Raw genomic sequence first — 20,053 nt, 5'->3', positions numbered from 1 at the left:
AAGGCGTAATGTTTGACTGACTGGTAAGAACCAGGTGACAGAAGCTTCTGTGGCTGTTGTGTTACAGGCGTGTCTGCAGGGACGACCTCACCAACTCCTACCTTGGATGCTGCACAAAAGGCCAGCTCCCATGGCAGGGGTGAGTAGTGTGTCCCTGCTGACCCCTCAGGCTGAGCCCTGCTTTTGTGGGGTCCATTCCTGGGAAATGGAACTACTTTCTCTTAAGGTCCTCTGACAGGAGAGACCAAAGACATGGCAGGCAGGAAATTCCAGGACCCATTAGAAATCATGTGGCAAATACTGAAGGAACGTCTGCAGAGAAGACAAGGTGGGTGCATTTCCCTCATGCTGCTCCTGGGACTCAGCAGCCGGGGGCTTTGGCTGCACATCTGGACACGCCGTGCCCGGCACAGCAGGAAGGGATCCATGGCAGCCTCGCTGCCCCGCTGCTGCTTTCACGCCCTGCAGGGCTGTTTCCCAGCCTGGCCTGGCTGCAGCTTCTGCCCAGCCTCTGCAGGAAGGCATTTGGCATCAGCTGGCAGACAGCCCCAATTGCACCACAGGCCATGCCCACCCTCAGATGCCCTGCAATTTCCTGGTGTCCAGGCAGATCAGATGTTGGGGCTGTTTGGGGAAGGAAGCAGCCTTGGGTTGTCCCAAAATCCTGGGTGTTTTCTGATCCTTATGCATTCCTTTCACAAGTGATGCCTCCTGAAATTGTCCCCTTCCCCATTCCCAGTCAGGAATGTTTTCATCTGATCCAGCTGTCTCTTTTCCATTCTCCAGAAATGAACGGAGAGCCTGTGCAGAAGGAAGCATTTCCCGGAGGAAGCAGTGGTTCCGTGCCAGCCTCTGCTACAGGAAGGGAGGCCATGCCAGGCACAGGCACAGGAGGTAATTGCTGTGCCTCTGGGCCTGAGCCCTGCTGAGGCTTGAGCTGCCCTCTCTGCTGCTTGGCAGTGCGGGCACAGCCTGGACTAGAGCAGCACAGCCCAGGGGAATTATCCCGAGCAGGCTCAAGGCTCTCGGGTCCTGAGCAGTCCTGCTGGGGTCCCTCCATGGGAGACATGTCCTGAAACCTGGCAGTGACTGCACGGGGTGCCCACGATGGGGAAAGGACAGAGGGGGAGAGCAAGGCTCCAGTGTGTCCTGAGAGGGCCTGGCTGTTTGCCCTTGGGATCTGGGAGCTGTCCCAGCAGAAGGAGGGCAGGAGGGAGTGTAGGAGGGAGGGACAGCTGTGGCACTGCCTGCTGCAGTTTTCCCCAGGGCTTTAGGGAGGGTATTCTGTGAGTTTGAGGGAGAGAGCCCCAGGGCCCTGGGCTACTCCAGCCACCCCTCCCAGGGATGTTGCTGAGGGCAGGGAAAGAGTGTGGAGAGTGATCAGGAGCCAGGCCAGAGCTCCCCAGGCCCCTGTGCAGCTTTGGCCATGTCCATTCCCATCTGGGTCCCATAGCCTTACATGACCCCCTTCCAGTGCCCTTTTCCATGTAGCATTCGGGCATCCCAGCATGCCGCAGATACGGTTCTGATCTCTGCTCCCTTTTAGACTGGAATCGTGACATGGGTTTTCAGGAAGTCCTGATGAAGGATGGTTTGAAGTTCCTGGAGGATGCTGGAGGCAAGTTTTCATTCTGCCCTTCCTGAGTGAATAATCAGGATCAATGATAAAAAAGCTCATTTATAAACCATTTCCCTTAACATTATGTAAGGGCTGAAGGATTCTGAGAATCTTTCCCTTCTCCCTTCTGGATCCCTGAGGGATCCCTCAGGATCGCTGTCAGTGGGACGAAGTAGCATTGATCTTTCAGTCCTCCTCCCGTGTGCTGTGCCAGTGTGTCCTTCCGTGTGCTCTGTGCAGTCAAAGAGAAGAGCAGGGAGGGAAGGGGCCGGGCCCAGGGCTGTGCCCCGGGGCTGAGCCTTGTGGGCAGCCTGAGGATCTCCTGCAGTGCCACAGGAGCTCTTCTGTCCTGCCTTTCTTTGCAGCTGAACCTGCTGGTGAAGGCCCCACATCCAGGACTGAGGCTCTGGGAGATGCTGAGGGTAGGTCAAGGCCTTTCCCCTGGGAGAGCTGCCAGCTCAGAGCCCAAAGCTGGGCCAGGGAGGCAGCGCTGCAGGTGCCAGCACAGAACCATGCACGTGTGTGCCCGCGCCCTGCACGATCCCCTCACCGCTGCTGCGGCTCAGTGGTGCCCGTGCAGATCAGCAGAGATGGCAGAAGCTTCTGTGGCTGTTGAGTTACAGGTGTGTCTGCAGGGAGGACTTCTCCAGCTCCAGGGCTGGATGCTTGGCCCCAACCCAGCTCCCATGGCAGGGGTGAGTAGTGTGTCCCTGCTGACACCACAGGCTGAGCCCTGCTTTTGTGGGGTCCATTCCTGGGAAATGGAACTCTTTCTCTTAAGGTCCTCCAAAAGGGAAGACCCGAGATACTGCAGCCAAAATGTCTCATGAGGCAGATGAATTCCTGAGACAAACACAGAAGGAAGCACCCGGAGGACAAGGTGGGTGCATTTCCCTCATGCTTCCCCTGGGACTCAGCAGCCGGGGGCTTTGGCTGCACATCTGGACACGCCGTGCCCGGCACAGTGGGAAGGGATCCATGGCAGCCTCGCTGCCCCGCTGCTGCTTTCACACCCTGCAGGGCTGTTTCCCATTCTGGCCTGGCTGCAATTCCTCCCCAGCCTCTGCAGGATGGAATTTGGCATTAGCTGATAGGGTGCCCCAACTGTACTGTGGGCCTGAGATCCCCTGCCATTTCCCAGTCTCTGAGAAATCAGGCGGTGTAGCTGTTTGCTCATGGGAGTGCACTGGCCTAGCCCAAATTACCTGGGATTTTTCCTGGTCTTTATCTGTGACTTTGACAAGCATTTCCTGATGAAGATGCCACTTCCCCAGTGGGGAATGTTTCCATTTGATCCAGTTGACCCTTTTTTCCTTTTTCAAGTGATGGACCAAAAGGCTCTGCAGGAGGAGGAACACTCAGGGAGAAGCAGTGGCTCACTGGCAGCGCTAGCTGCAGGAAGGAAGGCGATGCCAGACACAGGCACAGGCACAGCAGGTAATTGCTGTGCCGGGCTCAGCCCTGGCTGGGGCTGTGTGGCAGCAGCTCTTCCCCCAGGGCCTGCCCTTGCCCGGCCCGGCAGCAGCCAAAGCTGGAGGCGCCTCGGCTTCCAGGCCTCTGGAGCTGGTTCAGAGCCCCGGGGAAACGGGACTGGTGCAGCAACGTCCCTGGCACTGCAGCTGCTGCGGAGCTGGCCCTGAGTGCCCAGAGGCCCAAGGCACAGGAGCAGCCCCGAGCGGGAGCCCTGCCGCCAGCCCAGGGCCAGAGCCAGCCCTGGCACACAATGGAAACAGTTCTCATCTTGGTTTGCTTCCAGACTGGGATGCTGGGAAGGATTCTCCATTAGCCTGGCGCTCTGAAGTTGTGAAGCCCTCTGAGCATTCTGCAGGTATGTTCTCACTGTCCCACCAAGGCGTAATGTTTGACTGACTGGTAAGAACCAGGTGACAGAAGCTTCTGTGGCTGTTGTGTTACAGGCGTGTCTGCAGGGACGACCTCACCAACTCCTACCTTGGATGCTGCACAAAAGGCCAGCTCCCATGGCAGGGGTGAGTAGTGTGTCCCTGCTGACCCCTCAGGCTGAGCCCTGCTTTTGTGGGGTCCATTCCTGGGAAATGGAACTACTTTCTCTTAAGGTCCTCTGACAGGAGAGACCAAAGACATGGCAGGCAGGAAATTCCAGGACCCATTAGAAATCATGTGGCAAATACTGAAGGAACGTCTGCAGAGAAGACAAGGTGGGTGCATTTCCCTCATGCTGCTCCTGGGACTCAGCAGCCGGGGGCTTTGGCTGCACATCTGGACACGCCGTGCCCGGCACAGCGGGAAGGGATCCATGGCAGCCTCGCTGCCCCGCTGCTGCTTTCACGCCCTGCAGGGCTGTTTCCCAGCCTGGCCTGGCTGCAGCTTCTGCCCAGCCTCTGCAGGAAGGCATTTGGCATCAGCTGGCAGACAGCCCCAATTGCACCACAGGCCATGCCCACCCTCAGATGCCCTGCAATTTCCTGGTGTCCAGGCAGATCAGATGTTGGGGCTGTTTGGGGAAGGAAGCAGCCTTGGGTTGTCCCAAAATCCTGGGTGTTTTCTGATCCTTATGCATTCCTTTCACAAGTGATGCCTCCTGAAATTGTCCCCTTCCCCATTCCCAGTCAGGAATGTTTTCATCTGATCCAGCTGTCTCTTTTCCATTCTCCAGAAATGAACGGAGAGCCTGTGCAGAAGGAAGCATTTCCCGGAGGAAGCAGTGGTTCCGTGCCAGCCTCTGCTACAGGAAGGGAGGCCATGCCAGGCACAGGCACAGGAGGTAATTGCTGTGCCTCTGGGCCTGAGCCCTGCTGAGGCTTGAGCTGCCCTCTCTGCTGCTTGGCAGTGCGGGCACAGCCTGGACTAGAGCGGCACAGCCCAGGGGAATTATCCCGAGCAGGCTCAAGGCTCTCGGGTCCTGAGCAGTCCTGCTGGGGTCCCTCCATGGGAGACATGTCCTGAAACCTGGCAGTGACTGCACGGGGTGCCCACGATGGGGAAAGGACAGAGGGGGAGAGCAAGGCTCCAGTGTGTCCTGAGAGGGCCTGGCTGTTTGCCCTTGGGATCTGGGAGCTGTCCCAGCAGAAGGAGGGCAGGAGGGAGTGTAGGAGGGAGGGACAGCTGTGGCACTGCCTGCTGCAGTTTTCCCCAGGGCTTTAGGGAGGGTATTCTGTGAGTTTGAGGGAGAGAGCCCCAGGGCCCTGGGCTACTCCAGCCACCCCTCCCAGGGATGTTGCTGAGGGCAGGGAAAGAGTGTGGAGAGTGATCAGGAGCCAGGCCAGAGCTCCCCAGGCCCCTGTGCAGCTTTGGCCATGTCCATTCCCATCTGGGTCCCATAGCCTTACATGACCCCCTTCCAGTGCCCTTTTCCATGTAGCATTCGGGCATCCCAGCATGCCGCAGATACGGTTCTGATCTCTGCTCCCTTTTAGACTGGAATCGTGACATGGGTTTTCAGGAAGTCCTGATGAAGGATGGTTTGAAGTTCCTGGAGGATGCTGGAGGCAAGTTTTCATTCTGCCCTTCCTGAGTGAATAATCAGGATCAATGATAAAAAAGCTCATTTATAAACCATTTCCCTTAACATTATGTAAGGGCTGAAGGATTCTGAGAATCTTTCCCTTCTCCCTTCTGGATCCCTGAGGGATCCCTCAGGATCGCTGTCAGTGGGACGAAGTAGCATTGATCTTTCAGTCCTCCTCCCGTGTGCTGTGCCAGTGTGTCCTTCCGTGTGCTCTGTGCAGTCAAAGAGAAGAGCAGGGAGGGAAGGGGCCGGGCCCAGGGCTGTGCCCCGGGGCTGAGCCTTGTGGGCAGCCTGAGGATCTCCTGCAGTGCCACAGGAGCTCTTCTGTCCTGCCTTTCTTTGCAGCTGAACCTGCTGGTGAAGGCCCCACATCCAGGACTGAGGCTCTGGGAGATGCTGAGGGTAGGTCAAGGCCTTTCCCCTGGGAGAGCTGCCAGCTCAGAGCCCAAAGCTGGGCCAGGGAGGCAGCGCTGCAGGTGCCAGCACAGAACCATGCACGTGTGTGCCCGCGCCCTGCACGATCCCCTCACCGCTGCTGCGGCTCAGTGGTGCCCGTGCAGATCAGCAGAGATGGCAGAAGCTTCTGTGGCTGTTGAGTTACAGGTGTGTCTGCAGGGAGGACTTCTCCAGCTCCAGGGCTGGATGCTTGGCCCCAACCCAGCTCCCATGGCAGGGGTGAGTAGTGTGTCCCTGCTGACACCACAGGCTGAGCCCTGCTTTTGTGGGGTCCATTCCTGGGAAATGGAACTCTTTCTCTTAAGGTCCTCCAAAAGGGAAGACCCGAGATACTGCAGCCAAAATGTCTCATGAGGCAGATGAATTCCTGAGACAAACACAGAAGGAAGCACCCGGAGGACAAGGTGGGTGCATTTCCCTCATGCTTCCCCTGGGACTCAGCAGCCGGGGGCTTTGGCTGCACATCTGGACACGCCGTGCCCGGCACAGCGGGAAGGGATCCATGGCAGCCTCGCTGCCCCGCTGCTGCTTTCACACCCTGCAGGGCTGTTTCCCATTCTGGCCTGGCTGCAATTCCTCCCCAGCCTCTGCAGGATGGAATTTGGCATTAGCTGATAGGGTGCCCCAACTGTACTGTGGGCCTGAGATCCCCTGCCATTTCCCAGTCTCTGAGAAATCAGGCGGTGTAGCTGTTTGCTCATGGGAGTGCACTGGCCTAGCCCAAATTACCTGGGATTTTTCCTGGTCTTTATCTGTGACTTTGACAAGCATTTCCTGATGAAGATGCCACTTCCCCAGTGGGGAATGTTTCCATTTGATCCAGTTGACCCTTTTTTCCTTTTTCAAGTGATGGACCAAAAGGCTCTGCAGGAGGAGGAACACTCAGGGAGAAGCAGTGGCTCACTGGCAGCGCTAGCTGCAGGAAGGAAGGCGATGCCAGACACGGGCACAGGCACAGCAGGTAATTGCTGTGCCGGGCTCAGCCCTGGCCGGGGCTGTGTGGCAGCAGCTCTTCCCCCAGGGCCTGCCCTTGCCCGGCCCGGCAGCAGCCAAAGCTGGAGGCGCCTCGGCTTCCAGGCCTCTGGAGCTGGTTCAGAGCCCCGGGGAAACGGGACTGGTGCAGCAACGTCCCTGGCGCTGCAGCTGCTGCGGAACTGGCCCTGAGTGCCCAGAGGCCCAAGGCACAGGAGCAGCCCCGAGCGGGAGCCCTGCCGCCAGCCCAGGGCCAGAGCCAGCCCTGGCTCTTGACTGGGCAGGGGCTGCGCTGGGTCCTGACAGGGCCTGAGCCTGTCCCCTGGGGCTGGGGGAGCTGTCACGGGGCAGGGAGGGCCAGGGCTGGCAGTGGCTGCTCAGGGATGGCTTTGGCCCGTGTCCCTGGCAGCAGCCACTGCCCAAGCAGCTGCGCTGCCCCCGGGCTCTCCTCCCGGCCTGCTGGGCTTTGTTGGCTGGCACAGCCTGTGCCAAGGGCCGGCAAGGTGCCTGCAGGCCCCAGCTCTGGGGGAAACAGAGAACGTCCTGCCCGTATCCACCGTGCTGCCAGCTCAGCAGTGCAGCACAGCACGGGCTCACGCTTCCCATTGCTCCTACAGATGCAGCTGGCACCACAAGACCTGTTCCCAATGCCCAGGATGGCCTCGGAAGTGGTTTCTGTCTGGGAACAGGCTGCTGGCTAGGGTTTCTGGCAGGCGTGCTTTATTTGGAGCTTGTCTTCATATTGTGCTGCATTGGAATCTGGTATTCTTGGAACAGAAAACAGTGAGTGTTTTGTGCTCTCCCCCTCCAACAGCTTCTTTTGAAAGTCTAACGTGGACAGGGAACATTCCCATTGAGGCTGCAGTGGAGTTGTGGCCAGTCCATGATAGTCCAAATAACTCTCCTGAGGGTTCTGCTGCTGCCCAGTGCTTCCATTGGCCTCTCAATTGCTGGGCCTTGTCCTGGGGGCCCCGCTGGGGCTGCAGCCAGATCTGGCTCCCACTGAGGCTGCCTGGCCAAGAGCAGCCCCAGGGGCATGGGGCAGAGGCAGAGGGAGGTGGGGAGGAGAAAGAGCAGGGCCGAGGTTGCCCTTGAAAGGCAGTGGCGCTCTGGGGCCCGCTCCTGGCCAGGGACCCTGCCCAGAGCCGTGCCCTGCTGGCCGGGGCCTTGAGGGGCAGCTGTCCAGCTGGGCCCAGCTGTGCCAGCAGCTCCAGCCGTGCTGGGGAGCCTTGCCAGCTCTGGGCCCTGCTGTGCACGAGGGTCCCTGTGCGCCACTGGCAGCTGGGGCCTCAGCCACCACCTCTATTCACAGGTGCTCGCGTGTATCTTCAGAAGACAAACCTAAAAACAGAGGCAATGACAACCTGGCAGTTTATCCCAGCTCTTCCCTTCTGCCCCTATCTGCCCTGCCGTGGCTGCATCCCCGCCATGCGGCCGTCCCAAAACCCACCCCTCCTCAACGAGACCCTCTGCCCCTGAGCCCCCTGGTCCTGTTCCCCAGCCAGGACTGAAGGTGGGCTGCCCTTGCCTGGCAGGGCAGGGCTTGTCCCACATTTTATGTTTAAATAAAGAATTAGAGTTTTCACAGCTATGTCCGGTTGGTAGCACCAACAAAGCCCACCCGGCACCAGCACTGACTGAGCTCCATGCCCAGGAGCAGCCGTGGATGCCCACGGTGTGGGCAGGCAGGAGCCAGGCAGGGGCTGCTGTGCCCAGCGGCGGGGCCCCGAGGGGATGGGGGAGCCCATGCTGAGCGTCCCTGGGCTGAGGGCACATTTCCTTCCGTGGCATCATCTGGGCCTGGACCTGAAGAGGCTCAAAGGGATATTTTGGTGTCCCTGCTGAGGGGTGCAGGGATCCCTCATGAGGCACAAAGGAGTATTGATGGCCTCTCCTAAGGTGTGCAGGGATCCCTCATGCGGTGGGCAGCAGGGTTAAATTTGAGAGGGTTTTTACTCTTCTCAGCACAGCACAGGGACACTTGGCCAAGGTTTTGCCAAGCTGGGAGAAAGCCTCTTGCAAAGGCTTGGGCCCAGCCTGTGGGCACAGCGGGTGGGCGCAGCCCATCCCCTGGGCCAGTCCGGGCTGCTCAGGCCGGGCCGGGCCGGGCCAGGCTCGGGCCCCGGCAGGGAAGGGCCGCGGCCCTGGGCTCTGCTGAGGCTGCTGAGCTCCGGCCTGCCCTGTGCTGCAGCCCAACACATTGACAGCTATGGCCGTGCCCTGGGCCACCGCAGGCACCCGGGGCTACAGCTGAGGCCGCGCCTTCTCCCACTGAAGGGAGGCTGGCTCTGTTCCCTCGCAGGGCACAGCTTAGCTCCCAGCACCTTTGGGAACCTGCCTGCCGGGGAAGTGCTGAGGGGCAGAGTGTTCCAACCCTTCTCACTGGGAAGTGTGTCTGGTGGTGTGGGGATTTTAAAATTTTTTTCCCTCTGAATTTGTGTCCTGCCAGAGGGTTAAGTTTGCTTGCTCTCAGTAGGGTGCTTTTCTTCTTGGCAGTCAGTGGGGCTTCAATGCAGCCAGGGTTGAAGGAGGATCTCTGGCCGCTTGGGCTGTGGTTGTGGGACACCTTGGCTTCATCCTTCCTTTGGCTGTGATTTGCACTGGTGCTTGTGCAGGCATTTTATGGCAAGTGGCTTCAGTTTGTTCCTCTTGGTACCAAAAACCGAGAATAAACCTCTTTAACACCACTGTAGTATTAAGAGGCAGGCCTTACTTTCTTGACTTGCTGGATGCACAGGCCAATGGCATCACAGGGCCTTCTTGGTGGGGTCTTCAGATACCCTGGTGGTCACTGAAGAAGGAAGCTGATTTTTCTGGGAAAAAGACAGTTTCCCATGTGTGGAAAAGAATAACCTCTCACTTCCCCATCCTTTTCTATACAAAGTTATACAGGCAAGTGCATCCATATATCTCTATTTTCCTTGTCAATCTATCTATCTATCTATCTATCTATCTATCTATCTATCTATCTATCATCTATCATATTAATCTATTGTGGTGTTGCATTTCATTCAAATGGTATGCTCTATCTTGAAAATGTACCCCTCAAAAATGTATGATTTATTCCAACCTGTGTTCCTCCCCTGAAGTCCCATGAATCTGCAATCCCATTGGCCCAAATCTTATTTCGTGCCCACTTTGAATTTCCCTCTTAAGCTGTGCGAGGAAGACCAGATTCTCTCATGGCCCATCTCTCCCCTAGGCTCGCCCTCTCTCCCCCTTCCTTTTGCCTTTCCCCCTTCTCCCTCTGAAACCATGTTACTCCCGGGGCTGGGACCCCCAATAAACCCTCATCTAATCAGCACCCTCAGAAGCCGTGTGGAGTCTCCTTGCGTGCCTGCTGCTGCCAGCGAACTCACAGCCCAGGGGGCCCTCCGGGGACTCCCCGGGGAACCCCCCCCCCCCCCCAAACAAACTGCTACAATCTATGAAATGTTTCTGTGATTTCCTTCTTGCTAGACATATGCAGGCTTGTTTAGATTGACTGTGAACCAAAATCCTGCAAAGCTGGAAAATGACTGGTGGCCATCACTCTGATTTCCTTAAAAGCCATTTTTCATTCTAATTTTTTCATCTATGGTGGCTGGTAAATACCTGTCTTCCTTAAGCTATGTGCTGGCAATACTGGAGGTAGAAAATAACATAATGCTGCATAGTTTAGATACTTGATAGTTTCCTTGTGAAATTTTATGGCAGTATCTCCTGCCCCAAAACTAAAGCAGCAGGTCAGCTACTGAGCACAACTTACTGCATAGCTGCAGCTCATGTTTCTACAGTGGAAGTGGCTTTTTGTTTTTCTGCATGGGTATGAAACACTACCAATTGAAAGGCCGTTTACAGAGCAAAGAGCCTTGTTAACTGTTGCCTGGACTTTGGGAAGGTGGTAACTGTTAGATCAATACCCAGTAAACTGCTGAAATTAATTTTTGTGACTACTCTCTTGTGATTTTGGCCTGGCTTCTTTAGGAGGTTCAATTTTCATTAGAAATGGCACAGTGGAGCCAGTGCTGCCTCAGGACAGGTGGAGCTGGGACAAATGGCTCATTGATTTTGATCTCAACAAAAAGCCACCTGAGCTCCTCATGACAGCAACCCCACGGACTGGAAATGGATCCATTAAAACTAACTCATCACAGAGCTTTTAACTCGAAGCTCTGACACATGGAGCTTGCTCAGTTCTGCCATGGAGGAAGGGAGTTTGAAGACAAAAAGGTTTAGCAAGGAGATCCATGTACAACAAAAGTGCTTCTATTTTAGCAAATGAAGTATCTTAGATGTGAAACTTCATCCGTACTCCAGTCTTATCCTTCCATTTACCCAAATTCTCTGTCTTAAATCCTTTGTCAGTAGGAAAATATGACAGGGAAGTGTAGATCCTCCTTTCCTTCTTGAGCTGGGCAGCTTGTAACCTTGTCTTCTCCGACAAACAGGAGCAGACAAATGGGAATTTTGTCATTAAACCATACTTGGGAAAGTTTGCCCTGTGTTTGTTTTTGTCCCAAAGTAACTGAGATTCATCGGAGTATTTACAAGCCCTAAAGGATGGATTTATTTTGCTTGCTAGAATTTTGATTTTTTTAGACCTTTTCTGCTGCAGAAGAGCCTGGCACTTGCAGAACTCTTACCCCATGCACTTCTCCAGTGCTTCTTGCAGAGAATCATGTGTTGTGAATGAAACTTTCACAGTTGACTTCTGCCTCCTTTCCTGCCACTGTTTTGGTCTTTTCCCATTTATAAGGACACAGGTGAACTAGAAATGTTGTGGTCAGGTGTGCTCTGTGGCTGCTCTGTGCTCAGAGGAGCTCTCCTGGATGTACAGCTTAGCATCTCCCTCTTTAAAGGGCTGCCCGGCTTCCTCCTGTCCCATCTCGTGGGTCCATCTTTTCATTCCCTTTTAATTTAAAATACTTCCACAATTTAATATTAAATGCTAGGTAAAAAAATCCAGTGGCACTCCCAGATAGAAAAAAATATGTTGTGTGTAACCCAGAGGAGGAATTCTGCTGGCAAAGTGATGGCTTTCCACTGAAGTGGATCAAACAGGTGCTCAGTTGGATGCTGGTGCTGAAGTACTTTTCTTGTGGCTTGAGTGTCTCATGGCAACAGCCTGAGATTTTAATAGCAGAAAGAAGGGATTTCCTGCTAATTTTCCTCTGAGAACTGTCACCTGTACAATCTTTTCCAGCCTCATGTAGTCTGACCTGTAACTGCTCCAAAGCCTGGTTAATTTTTTTAATGCTTTTGAAATTTTTGGTCCCATTTGCAGAGAACAGGAGGGTGCTGGCTATTTTTTTTCAGGTGCAGTGTATTTTTACTGGGGGCGGGACTGGGTTTAGTTTTACCTTCCCAGCATCAGCTGCACTGATGCTGGGAAGTTACTCTCTCTTATTCCAGTTACTCTCCAGGCTGGTACGTGCAACCCCAGTGGCAGCAGTGGTAGATTGAACTGTGCCTGGGCTGGGTTGGGAGGGGAATAATCCTACTGCATCCATGATTTTCCCTCCTGGGCACCTGCAGCAGGCAGAGCTGTGCCCTCCCACGGAGGCTGCCTCAGCCAGGAATGCTTGCAAAATCCCCGTGCTCCTTTTGCACAGTTCTGTTTTTTCCCTGGCAGAAGCAGGGCTGGTATCTCCAGACCAGGGGACATGGTGAGACTGGGTGTTGCCATGGAACGTGGTGACGCTGGGTGTTGCCATGGGACAGGTGAGTCCTTGAAGGCACACACTTGTCCCACTGAGCTTGGGGCCCCTATTTGGAGATCAGCTGCAGACGACTGGAAAAAAGAATGTGGCATCTCCCAGTTCAAACAAACAAACCAGAAAACTTTATTTTGAGGGATGAGGGGGCCAAACAACAGGGGTGGGTGCTCGTCTGGTCCTGCCCTGGTTTTCAGGCCGACTGTAGGGCTTTTTATCTCGCCGCTGCCGCCGCAAGACGTGCCTCACACGAATTGGCCCGGATTGGGAGCGGGGCAAGATCCAGGGGGGTATGTATGGGGCTGTTTGTTTCCTGGATGACTGAGATTCCTGGGACAGCCTCAATGCCACCTGGCTGGTGGTACCAGCACTCTGGGCTGGACCATCCTCCAACCTGCGGCGCTTTGCCAGTGGGCTCTTGGGTGCCTGAGGATCCGTGTCTCCCCGTGGGTGGCCTCGCTTCAGGCCCTGCTTTCGGCAGGGCAAGCTGCTGCTGGTGACCAGCCCCACGGCCTGGGACCACCCTGACACCTCCTGAGGGGCTGGACCATCCTCCAACCTGCGGCGCTTTGCCAGTGGGCTCTTGGGTGCCTGAGGATCCGTGTCTCCCCGTGGGTGGCCTCGCTTCAGGCCCTGCTTTCGGCAGGGCAAGCTGCTGCTGCTGCTGGTGACCAGCCCCACGGCCTGGGACTGCCCTGACACCGCCTGAGGGGCGGTGCTGGGGCTGCTGGTCTCAGCACGCAGCAGTGGCACGCGGTTGAGCCGGATGCGTTTTCCTTTCTGGCTGCCCGAGTCTTGTGCTTGCTGTCTCCATGAACGGCGACGAGCCTGGTCCGGCCTGGCATGTCCGGAGAGGCAGCTGCCGCTCTCTGCGTCTGCCTCTGCCCGGTGACACGGTGTGCATTGGGGAGAGAGAGAGAGGGCAGGGGGAGTGAGCACCTTGTAGAGCTCAGGAAATGTCCCTGCAGCATTGTCCCCAAGGCCCTGCTGGCTGGCTAAAGGGCAGGGGAAGTGCCGGTGCCCACAGCCCAGCCTGGCTCCTCTGGCCCATGAGAGGAGGGCCTCTACTCTGGGGTGATTCTGTGGATCTCCTGATTCCCCTTTCTGCTGCTCTTGGCCGCTCCCCCTCTGCCATCTGTGGGGAGGGAGACTTGGCTCTCACCTCGCTCCTTGCCAGGGGGACGCCTCTTAGCAGTGTTCTGCTGCACCATTGTGGGTACGGAGGAATGCCTGGACGGTCTGTGCCACAGCACTGCCGGCCTTTCTCCTCCTGACAAAGCCTTCCAATCCTTCCTTGAGTGAAGAGAGATGTCTCAGAGACACCAAAACTCGCTCAGCAGCCTTGGGCAAGCTCCCTCTCGGGATCCTGTCCTCAGCTCTGAGTGCAATGTTGATGTACAGCAACGGTTATACCTCAGGCCTCCCTGGAGATGTGCCCGTGACCTCACAATCGGTGAGTTCTGCGTGCCCCACTCCCCTCACTTGGGGACGGTGTCCTTGTGGGTGCTGGCTGGGACTTTGTCCATGTCAGGCATGGCTGTGGTGGGAAGAGGAGAAATGGGAACAGGTCCATCAACAGGTTTATGGGCTTGAGTAGGCTCAGGTCTTACTACAGGTCATCAGTGATGATTGTTCCCCCCACAACAGCACCCAGGGGACCTTGTAAAATCTGAAGACTTTGCTTATTTTTAGGCCTCTCATGTTAAAAGAATTCCATGCTGGGCCTGTGTTACATAATTTTCTCAAAAAAATTGTCCAGTTAGACCAAGCTGAAAAGTAGTTCTTTTACTGTGGTAGGTTTAGGAAGGAACACAGATGTCGACTAAAAATCAGTCATTCCTAAGAAAGCGTAACTGTCATTATCAAAGAATTGTGGATGTTGAATAGCTTAAATGTACAAAATAACATGAAACTAAAGTTGAAGCAGGTTATTACTTACAGTCTAATTCAGAGCCCCTTGAAGTATGTCAAAAAGAAGCTTTGACTTCAGTGCTCTTTGCATCTGACTTAATTCCACAAATTGGAAACAATGTTTTGGTCAAGCTTTTTTTAATTTTTTTTAACAATTTAATATGTGTCAAAAACTCCTAAGGTTCACTACATTTGCCTATGGAGTATTTTTGATTTCCAGTGTTTTCTTATTCCCATGTTGGGTTGTTGTTGCTGGGTTTTTTGCCTTTTTTTAAATTTTATTTTCCAGTCTAAAATAAAAATCTGCTGTATTTAAGTTTTTGATCCTGTATGATAATGAAGACTAAACTATCCCATTTCAGTTACTTTTCAAAATAAATATGTGGATGAAAGTAGGTAAAATCTACTTAACAATATGATTATATTCACATGAGGGTCTGAAAAAAATAAGTACTTTTTTCTTATCTGTTAGCTCACATAATTAGTTGTTAGAGCACTCTTGGAAAAAGAGCTATGGGAGTAAAAGCAGTGGAGCTAAAAAAGTGCAGCTAATGTAAGGCAATGGTTGTAGTGCAAAGATGCCAGAGAATATAATAAAAAATATCTGTCGTGATCTAAATTTAGCATTATTAGAGTCTGGGGAAAACTATGGCTGAGAAGTCATTAGGACAAGAACAAAGGTTAGTGCTGCAGAGAAGAGAGCTGATGCCAAGCTGAAGACACTGTTATTTACAGATGATTCAGATCTGCCTATCAGTTCAGAAAATTGCCCTCTAAAAATGGAAACCATCATCATATTAAACTTCACATGGAAACAAGAACCACAGCATGTGGACTGGCCTTTCTCCTCGTGTTGTCTATGTATAAATATCTATTTAGCAGTGGGCAACTGGGCTGCCTCTGTGTGGTGGGGATGATGGGGTAGTAGTTTGTGGAAGGTAGCTGGGACAAACTTTAGGAGAGGTAAAGGACAAGTACCCACAGCCAAAGAATATGGTCAATGAAACACTTGTGGTTTTGTCATGAAGAGTAAATTTTAAGGAATTAAACACTTGTGGTTTTACCATGAAGAGTAAATTTTCTTAGTGTAAAGTCATCTTTTTATCATAGACTGTTGAATTTTAAGCAGTGTATGTGGCTGTAATGCAGCTCTCAACGTCAAAATTTTGGAAAATTTCAGAGTATGGTATGTCTTTAGGTCCATGGTTTTCATGTGCCTTCACTTGCTATGAGGGGTTTATCCAAACCCCAGGTTCAGATAGTATCCAGCTTGTTCCAGATGTCCTGCACTTTTGTTTCATGGGCACATAGATAATAAAAAAGTTATCAGTTTCTTTATGCCTTTTAACTGTTGTTGTTAGCCAAGGACATGGTGTACATTTTTGTGAAAGCATTTTAAAACCAGATGAAATTGTTTTTAATTCAGAGGTTTTTCAGAAATATTTTCAATGATACACATTATAGCATACAATCAGTGCACTGGAATTTGGATTAACTTAAATAAGATCAAGTGAATATATCAGCAATCTTCCACAAAATAATTAAGAAGTAACTGTGTACTGCATATGACTTTTAAATATCTTTAAATATCTGATGACTATTGCAATTGTGTTGTGGTGCAGGGTTCATTTGGTTTCTTCCGTTTCCCCCTAAAGTTATAACGGTTCGGTCCTAGGGTTCCCCCCCCCCACCCCCCCTGTCAGCCCCTCCTTTTGAGAGTGTCAGTTTTTTGTCTCCACCCCTGTTCCCCTGGTTACCCTCTGTCAATCCCTCCCTGAGTTCCTGTCCATCAGCCACTGTCCCCTTCCCTATTTCCAGAAAGTTCTCCCCTCCTCGGTGGGTGACTGGATCGGGAACAAGGGTCCCTCCCTGTCGCATTCCCTATTGGCGAGCCGGCATATTTGTCACGAGTTTGTTCCCTCCCAAGTTCTCTCTCATTGGTTGAAATGTTCTATGTTCCGTCCCTTTCTAATCGGCTGTACCCCTGCCTCGTGGTCCCGACTCGGCTGGCGTTCCCTGGAGACATTAAAGCACTCTGAACTTTGCCCTGATTCGGGTCCCTCTTTTCTACTTCGCCTTCTTGCTGATCACTGCTGCCTCCTGCTGAGGCGCTGCCCGGACGCCCCCGGCGCATCTGGGCAGTGCCCCCCGGCTGTCAGTTGCTGTGCCACAGCTCGGCCGGTGCAGCCTCCTCCCCCGCCCGGGGGAGTAGAGAAAAAACCTCGGACAGCAACTCGGCACAATTGTACTTCAACTCGGATGAAACTTTGACAGATTTCAGTGCATGTTTTGCTTTTTTTTTTGATCTGGGCCAGAACTGTAGAGAAATGGAAGTCTGACCATGTGTGCACTTTGTGTGGAATGTATTGAGTGGTTGCAAACTTGTTTGAAGTCGTTGTTTTGGGGAACTAAATATATTTTTTTCCGTGTGTGTGAAAGTTACAGAAGAGTTACTGTCTAACACATAAAAATTCAAAGCTAGCCCTATAAATGGGTAAGAAATCACATGTCTCTCACAGCTTTCAAGAAGTGAACCTTTCTTTGGAAAAAGAGAACCAACAATAAGCTGTGCTTTTTATTAAAATTTCTTTTTATTTAATATCTCTCTCCATGTTTGTATACAATGTGTATAATTTAGTGGATTTTGTAGTCAAAACAATTGATATTGCCCCTATTTTCCTGCAGGTTTCTCTAAATATATATCCTCTTCAATGATTTTTTCCCTTTTAATAATCTTTATTTATGGTTCACATGAAAAACCAGCCACTGGGGAGTTGGGAACATGGTTTTTATTGTCTGGATGTTGTCAGTGATGGTGCACGGAAGCATAAAGGATCTTGAATTTTGTAAACCAAGGTAATTGTGCAGGAATCTTGATAACAAATTCTTGTTTTGACTAGTAAAGGATAGGTTATTAAATTCATCGTTGTAGTATCTAAAGCTTGCTCCAAAATGGGGTAATTTTTCATCTAAGGACCACTTTGAAGTACACTCTGCATGTTTTTTTTGAAGCATCCCTTAACAACAGAAAGTTACAGCTGGGATGATGTTTCACTGCTTTTTAAATAGATCCTCTATGCAAAACCTGAGGGCTGTAGTTGAGCTGAGCCCTGTTTTGCTTGGAACTTTTTTGCCCCCACAATTTCCCACAAAGTGAAGGTGGAGAAATTACTAACTTTTACTAAGAAAGATAATAGGTCTAATGGGCTCTTGTATATTATGGATTGATCAGTATACTCAAGCTGTAAAATTTTTGTATGAAAAATTAACAAGCACAGAACCTGTAGTCTGGACTCTGGAGGATACCGAACGGTTCCAAGACTTAAAGGCTCGATTGACGAAAACCCCAGTTTTGAGTCTGCCTAATTGAAGAAAACCATTTGATCTGTTTGTTAATGTTAATGAATGGATAGCATATGGAGTGATAACCCAAGGCTGGGGGGGAAGCAGGAAGCTGGTGGCTTATCTGTCAAAATTATTGGATGTGGTTGCAAGAGGGTGGCCAGCCTCTATTCAAGCTGTGGCAGCCACAGCTACCTTATTAGAAGACACTCCAAATCCTACATTAAATGGAAGGATTTCAGTACACACATCCCATTATTTGAGGACAGTGTTAAGCCAAAAACTCCTCAGTGGCTAACACACAGCTGAATCCTGAGGTATGAAATAACCCTAATGAATGTCAAGAATCTAGAGACTGTCACCTCAAAAGCTTGAAACCCTGCTCAATTCTTAACCGGGGAGCCAAAAATGGAAAATTTAGATCATAATTGTATAGAGCTCATTGAGATGCAAACAAATGTAAGAGAAGAGCTAGAAGAAGACTCCTTACCATATGGAAGGATCCAGTATATAGATGGATCCTCCCAAACAGTAATGGGAAAATGGGCATCAGGATACGCCATTATTGAAGCAGAGGAAAACAAAGAAAAAGGGAAATTACCCTCAAATTGCTCTGCACAAACTGCGAGGTATATGCCCTAAAGAGAGGTTTTGATTTATTAGATGATATAGGGACAATCTACATGGATTCTCAATATGCCTTTGGGATAGCTCATACCTTTGGAAAAATCTGGCCAGAGAGGGCATACCTTAACTCAAAGGGGAAAAATCTGGCACATGAAAGTCTGATAGGGAAGCACTTGAATCCCTCAGAGGACCAAAAGAAATTGCCACAGTCCATATTAAAGGCTACTAAAAAGGGGATACCCCTGAAATCCAAGGAAACAAATTAGCAGACCGGGCAGCCAAAAAAGCAGCCTTTGAAATGCTGGACTCAGTCATAGTCCTAAGGGTAAAAAAAGACCAGGGGAAAATAAAGGAAGAGGGGGTTCCAGTTTTCAAGGACAAGGAGCTAAAAGAAATAGAGCAAATGGGAGCAGTAAAAACAGGGGATGGAAAGTGCTGGACCCCAGATGGATGATAAATATTCAACTGAATAATAACCAGGAAAGTGATGGAAGAGATATACCAATTAACTCACTGGGGAACACAATGAATATATGATCATTTCCTGAAATATTGCATGGGGACAGGAATATATGAAATGGCCAGATCCATCACAGGAGAATGTCTAACCTGCCAAAAAGTCAACAAAAAGGTAATGTGAAAAACAACTCCAGGAGGGAGGAAATTAGCCATAAGACCTTTCCAGAGTATTCAGGTTGATTTTACTGAATTTACTCCAGCCCGAGGGTATAAACACCTATTGGTCATACTTAACCACCTAACCCACTGGGTTGAAGTGTTCCCCACAAGAAACTCAAACTGTGACAAAAGTTCTCTTGGAAGAAATTCTTCTGAGATATGGGCTAGTAAATCTTATTGATTTGGACTGTGGCCCCCACTTTACATCCAGTGTTCTGCAACAAGTCATCAGGGCCCTGGGAATAAAGTGGGAGTTACACACCCCTTGGCACTCTCGGAGTTCTGGGAAGGGCGAGAGGGTGAATCAAACCTTAAAGCATATCTTAACAAAATTGGTCTTAGAAACCCAATAGAACTGGGTCAAATGTTTACATCTAGCCCTATTACAAATAAGAACAAGAGCCAGAACAGATCTAGGGGTCTCTCCTTATGAAATGCTGCTTGGGCTGCCTTTCTTGCTTACCCTGTACAGTACCAGGGAACATCTAGAAGGGGGCATGACAATGCAAAAATACTTAGAAACAGTAACAGCAACCCTGGAAGAACTAAGGGAAAAGGGACACCTTCCCCAAACTTCCCCACTGAACTGTAAAATACGTAGTATTAACCCAGGAGACCGGGTATTGATTAAATCATGGAAAACCTCTCCACTCACTGCTCGCTTTGAGGGCCCCTTCCAGGTGCTGCTTACAACAAACACCGCAGGAAGAGCAAAGGAGCGGGGGTGGACACATGCAAGTCCAGTGAAGGGTCCAGTACAACCCCCAAATGAGGCAAGCAAATGGACTATAGGCAGCAGAGACAATAAAGACTTGAAATTGGTCCTGAGGAAAACAGCAAAAGAAGCGCAACCCTGAACACAACCCCCCACGGGAAGCATCTACATTGTTATCCTTAAATCCTTAAAGCTTGTTAATGTTTGTTATAGTACAAGGTCAAGTTTTGTTCAGCTAAGAATGACAATCAAAATAAGATCTCAGTTTCTGGTACTGTTCCATAGAGCACTCTCCTTGCAACCCTAATTGGGACCAAATTGAAGAAAGGGAGTCAGTACAATAAAGGTCATGGCAGAATGTCTCCAGAAGAAGGGAAAACCAGAAGTGGGAGGCAAGACTGGATTGGGAACTACCTCCAGGAAATACTCTCTGGGCACCGAGAAAACCCCTGTGGTTCGAGAGGTGAGGAGGCCAGCCCGTACCAGACTCCCACTGGTAGCAATGCTACTACTCACCCACTTTGGAGGAAGTGGAGGAAACACTTGTGAGA

General features: G+C 51.4%; 1 protein-coding gene across 1 annotated transcript; it reads left to right on the top strand.

The window, feature by feature from the left end:
- Positions 1-2,404: 2,404 nt before the first annotated feature.
- On the top strand, positions 2,405-19,559 carry LOC135292941 (uncharacterized). Its single transcript, XM_064406984.1, has 12 exons — positions 2,405-2,498; positions 2,942-3,055; positions 3,375-3,446; positions 3,535-3,606; positions 3,706-3,795; positions 4,254-4,361; positions 5,014-5,085; positions 5,451-5,507; positions 5,709-5,780; positions 5,867-5,965; positions 6,409-6,522; positions 19,468-19,559. Exons 1-12 carry the CDS (start codon positions 2,438-2,440, stop codon positions 19,557-19,559), a joined length of 1,023 nt encoding a protein of 340 aa, XP_064263054.1. The 5' UTR covers positions 2,405-2,437.
- The last annotated feature ends 494 nt before the right edge of the window (positions 19,560-20,053 follow it).

Source organism: Passer domesticus, unplaced genomic scaffold (genome assembly GCF_036417665.1).
Source record: "Passer domesticus isolate bPasDom1 unplaced genomic scaffold, bPasDom1.hap1 HAP1_SCAFFOLD_58, whole genome shotgun sequence".
NCBI classification, from domain to species: Eukaryota; Metazoa; Chordata; class Aves; order Passeriformes; family Passeridae; genus Passer; species Passer domesticus.
The sequence above is the reverse complement of the archived record's forward strand: the minus strand, read 5'-3'. Positions and strand labels throughout refer to the sequence as shown.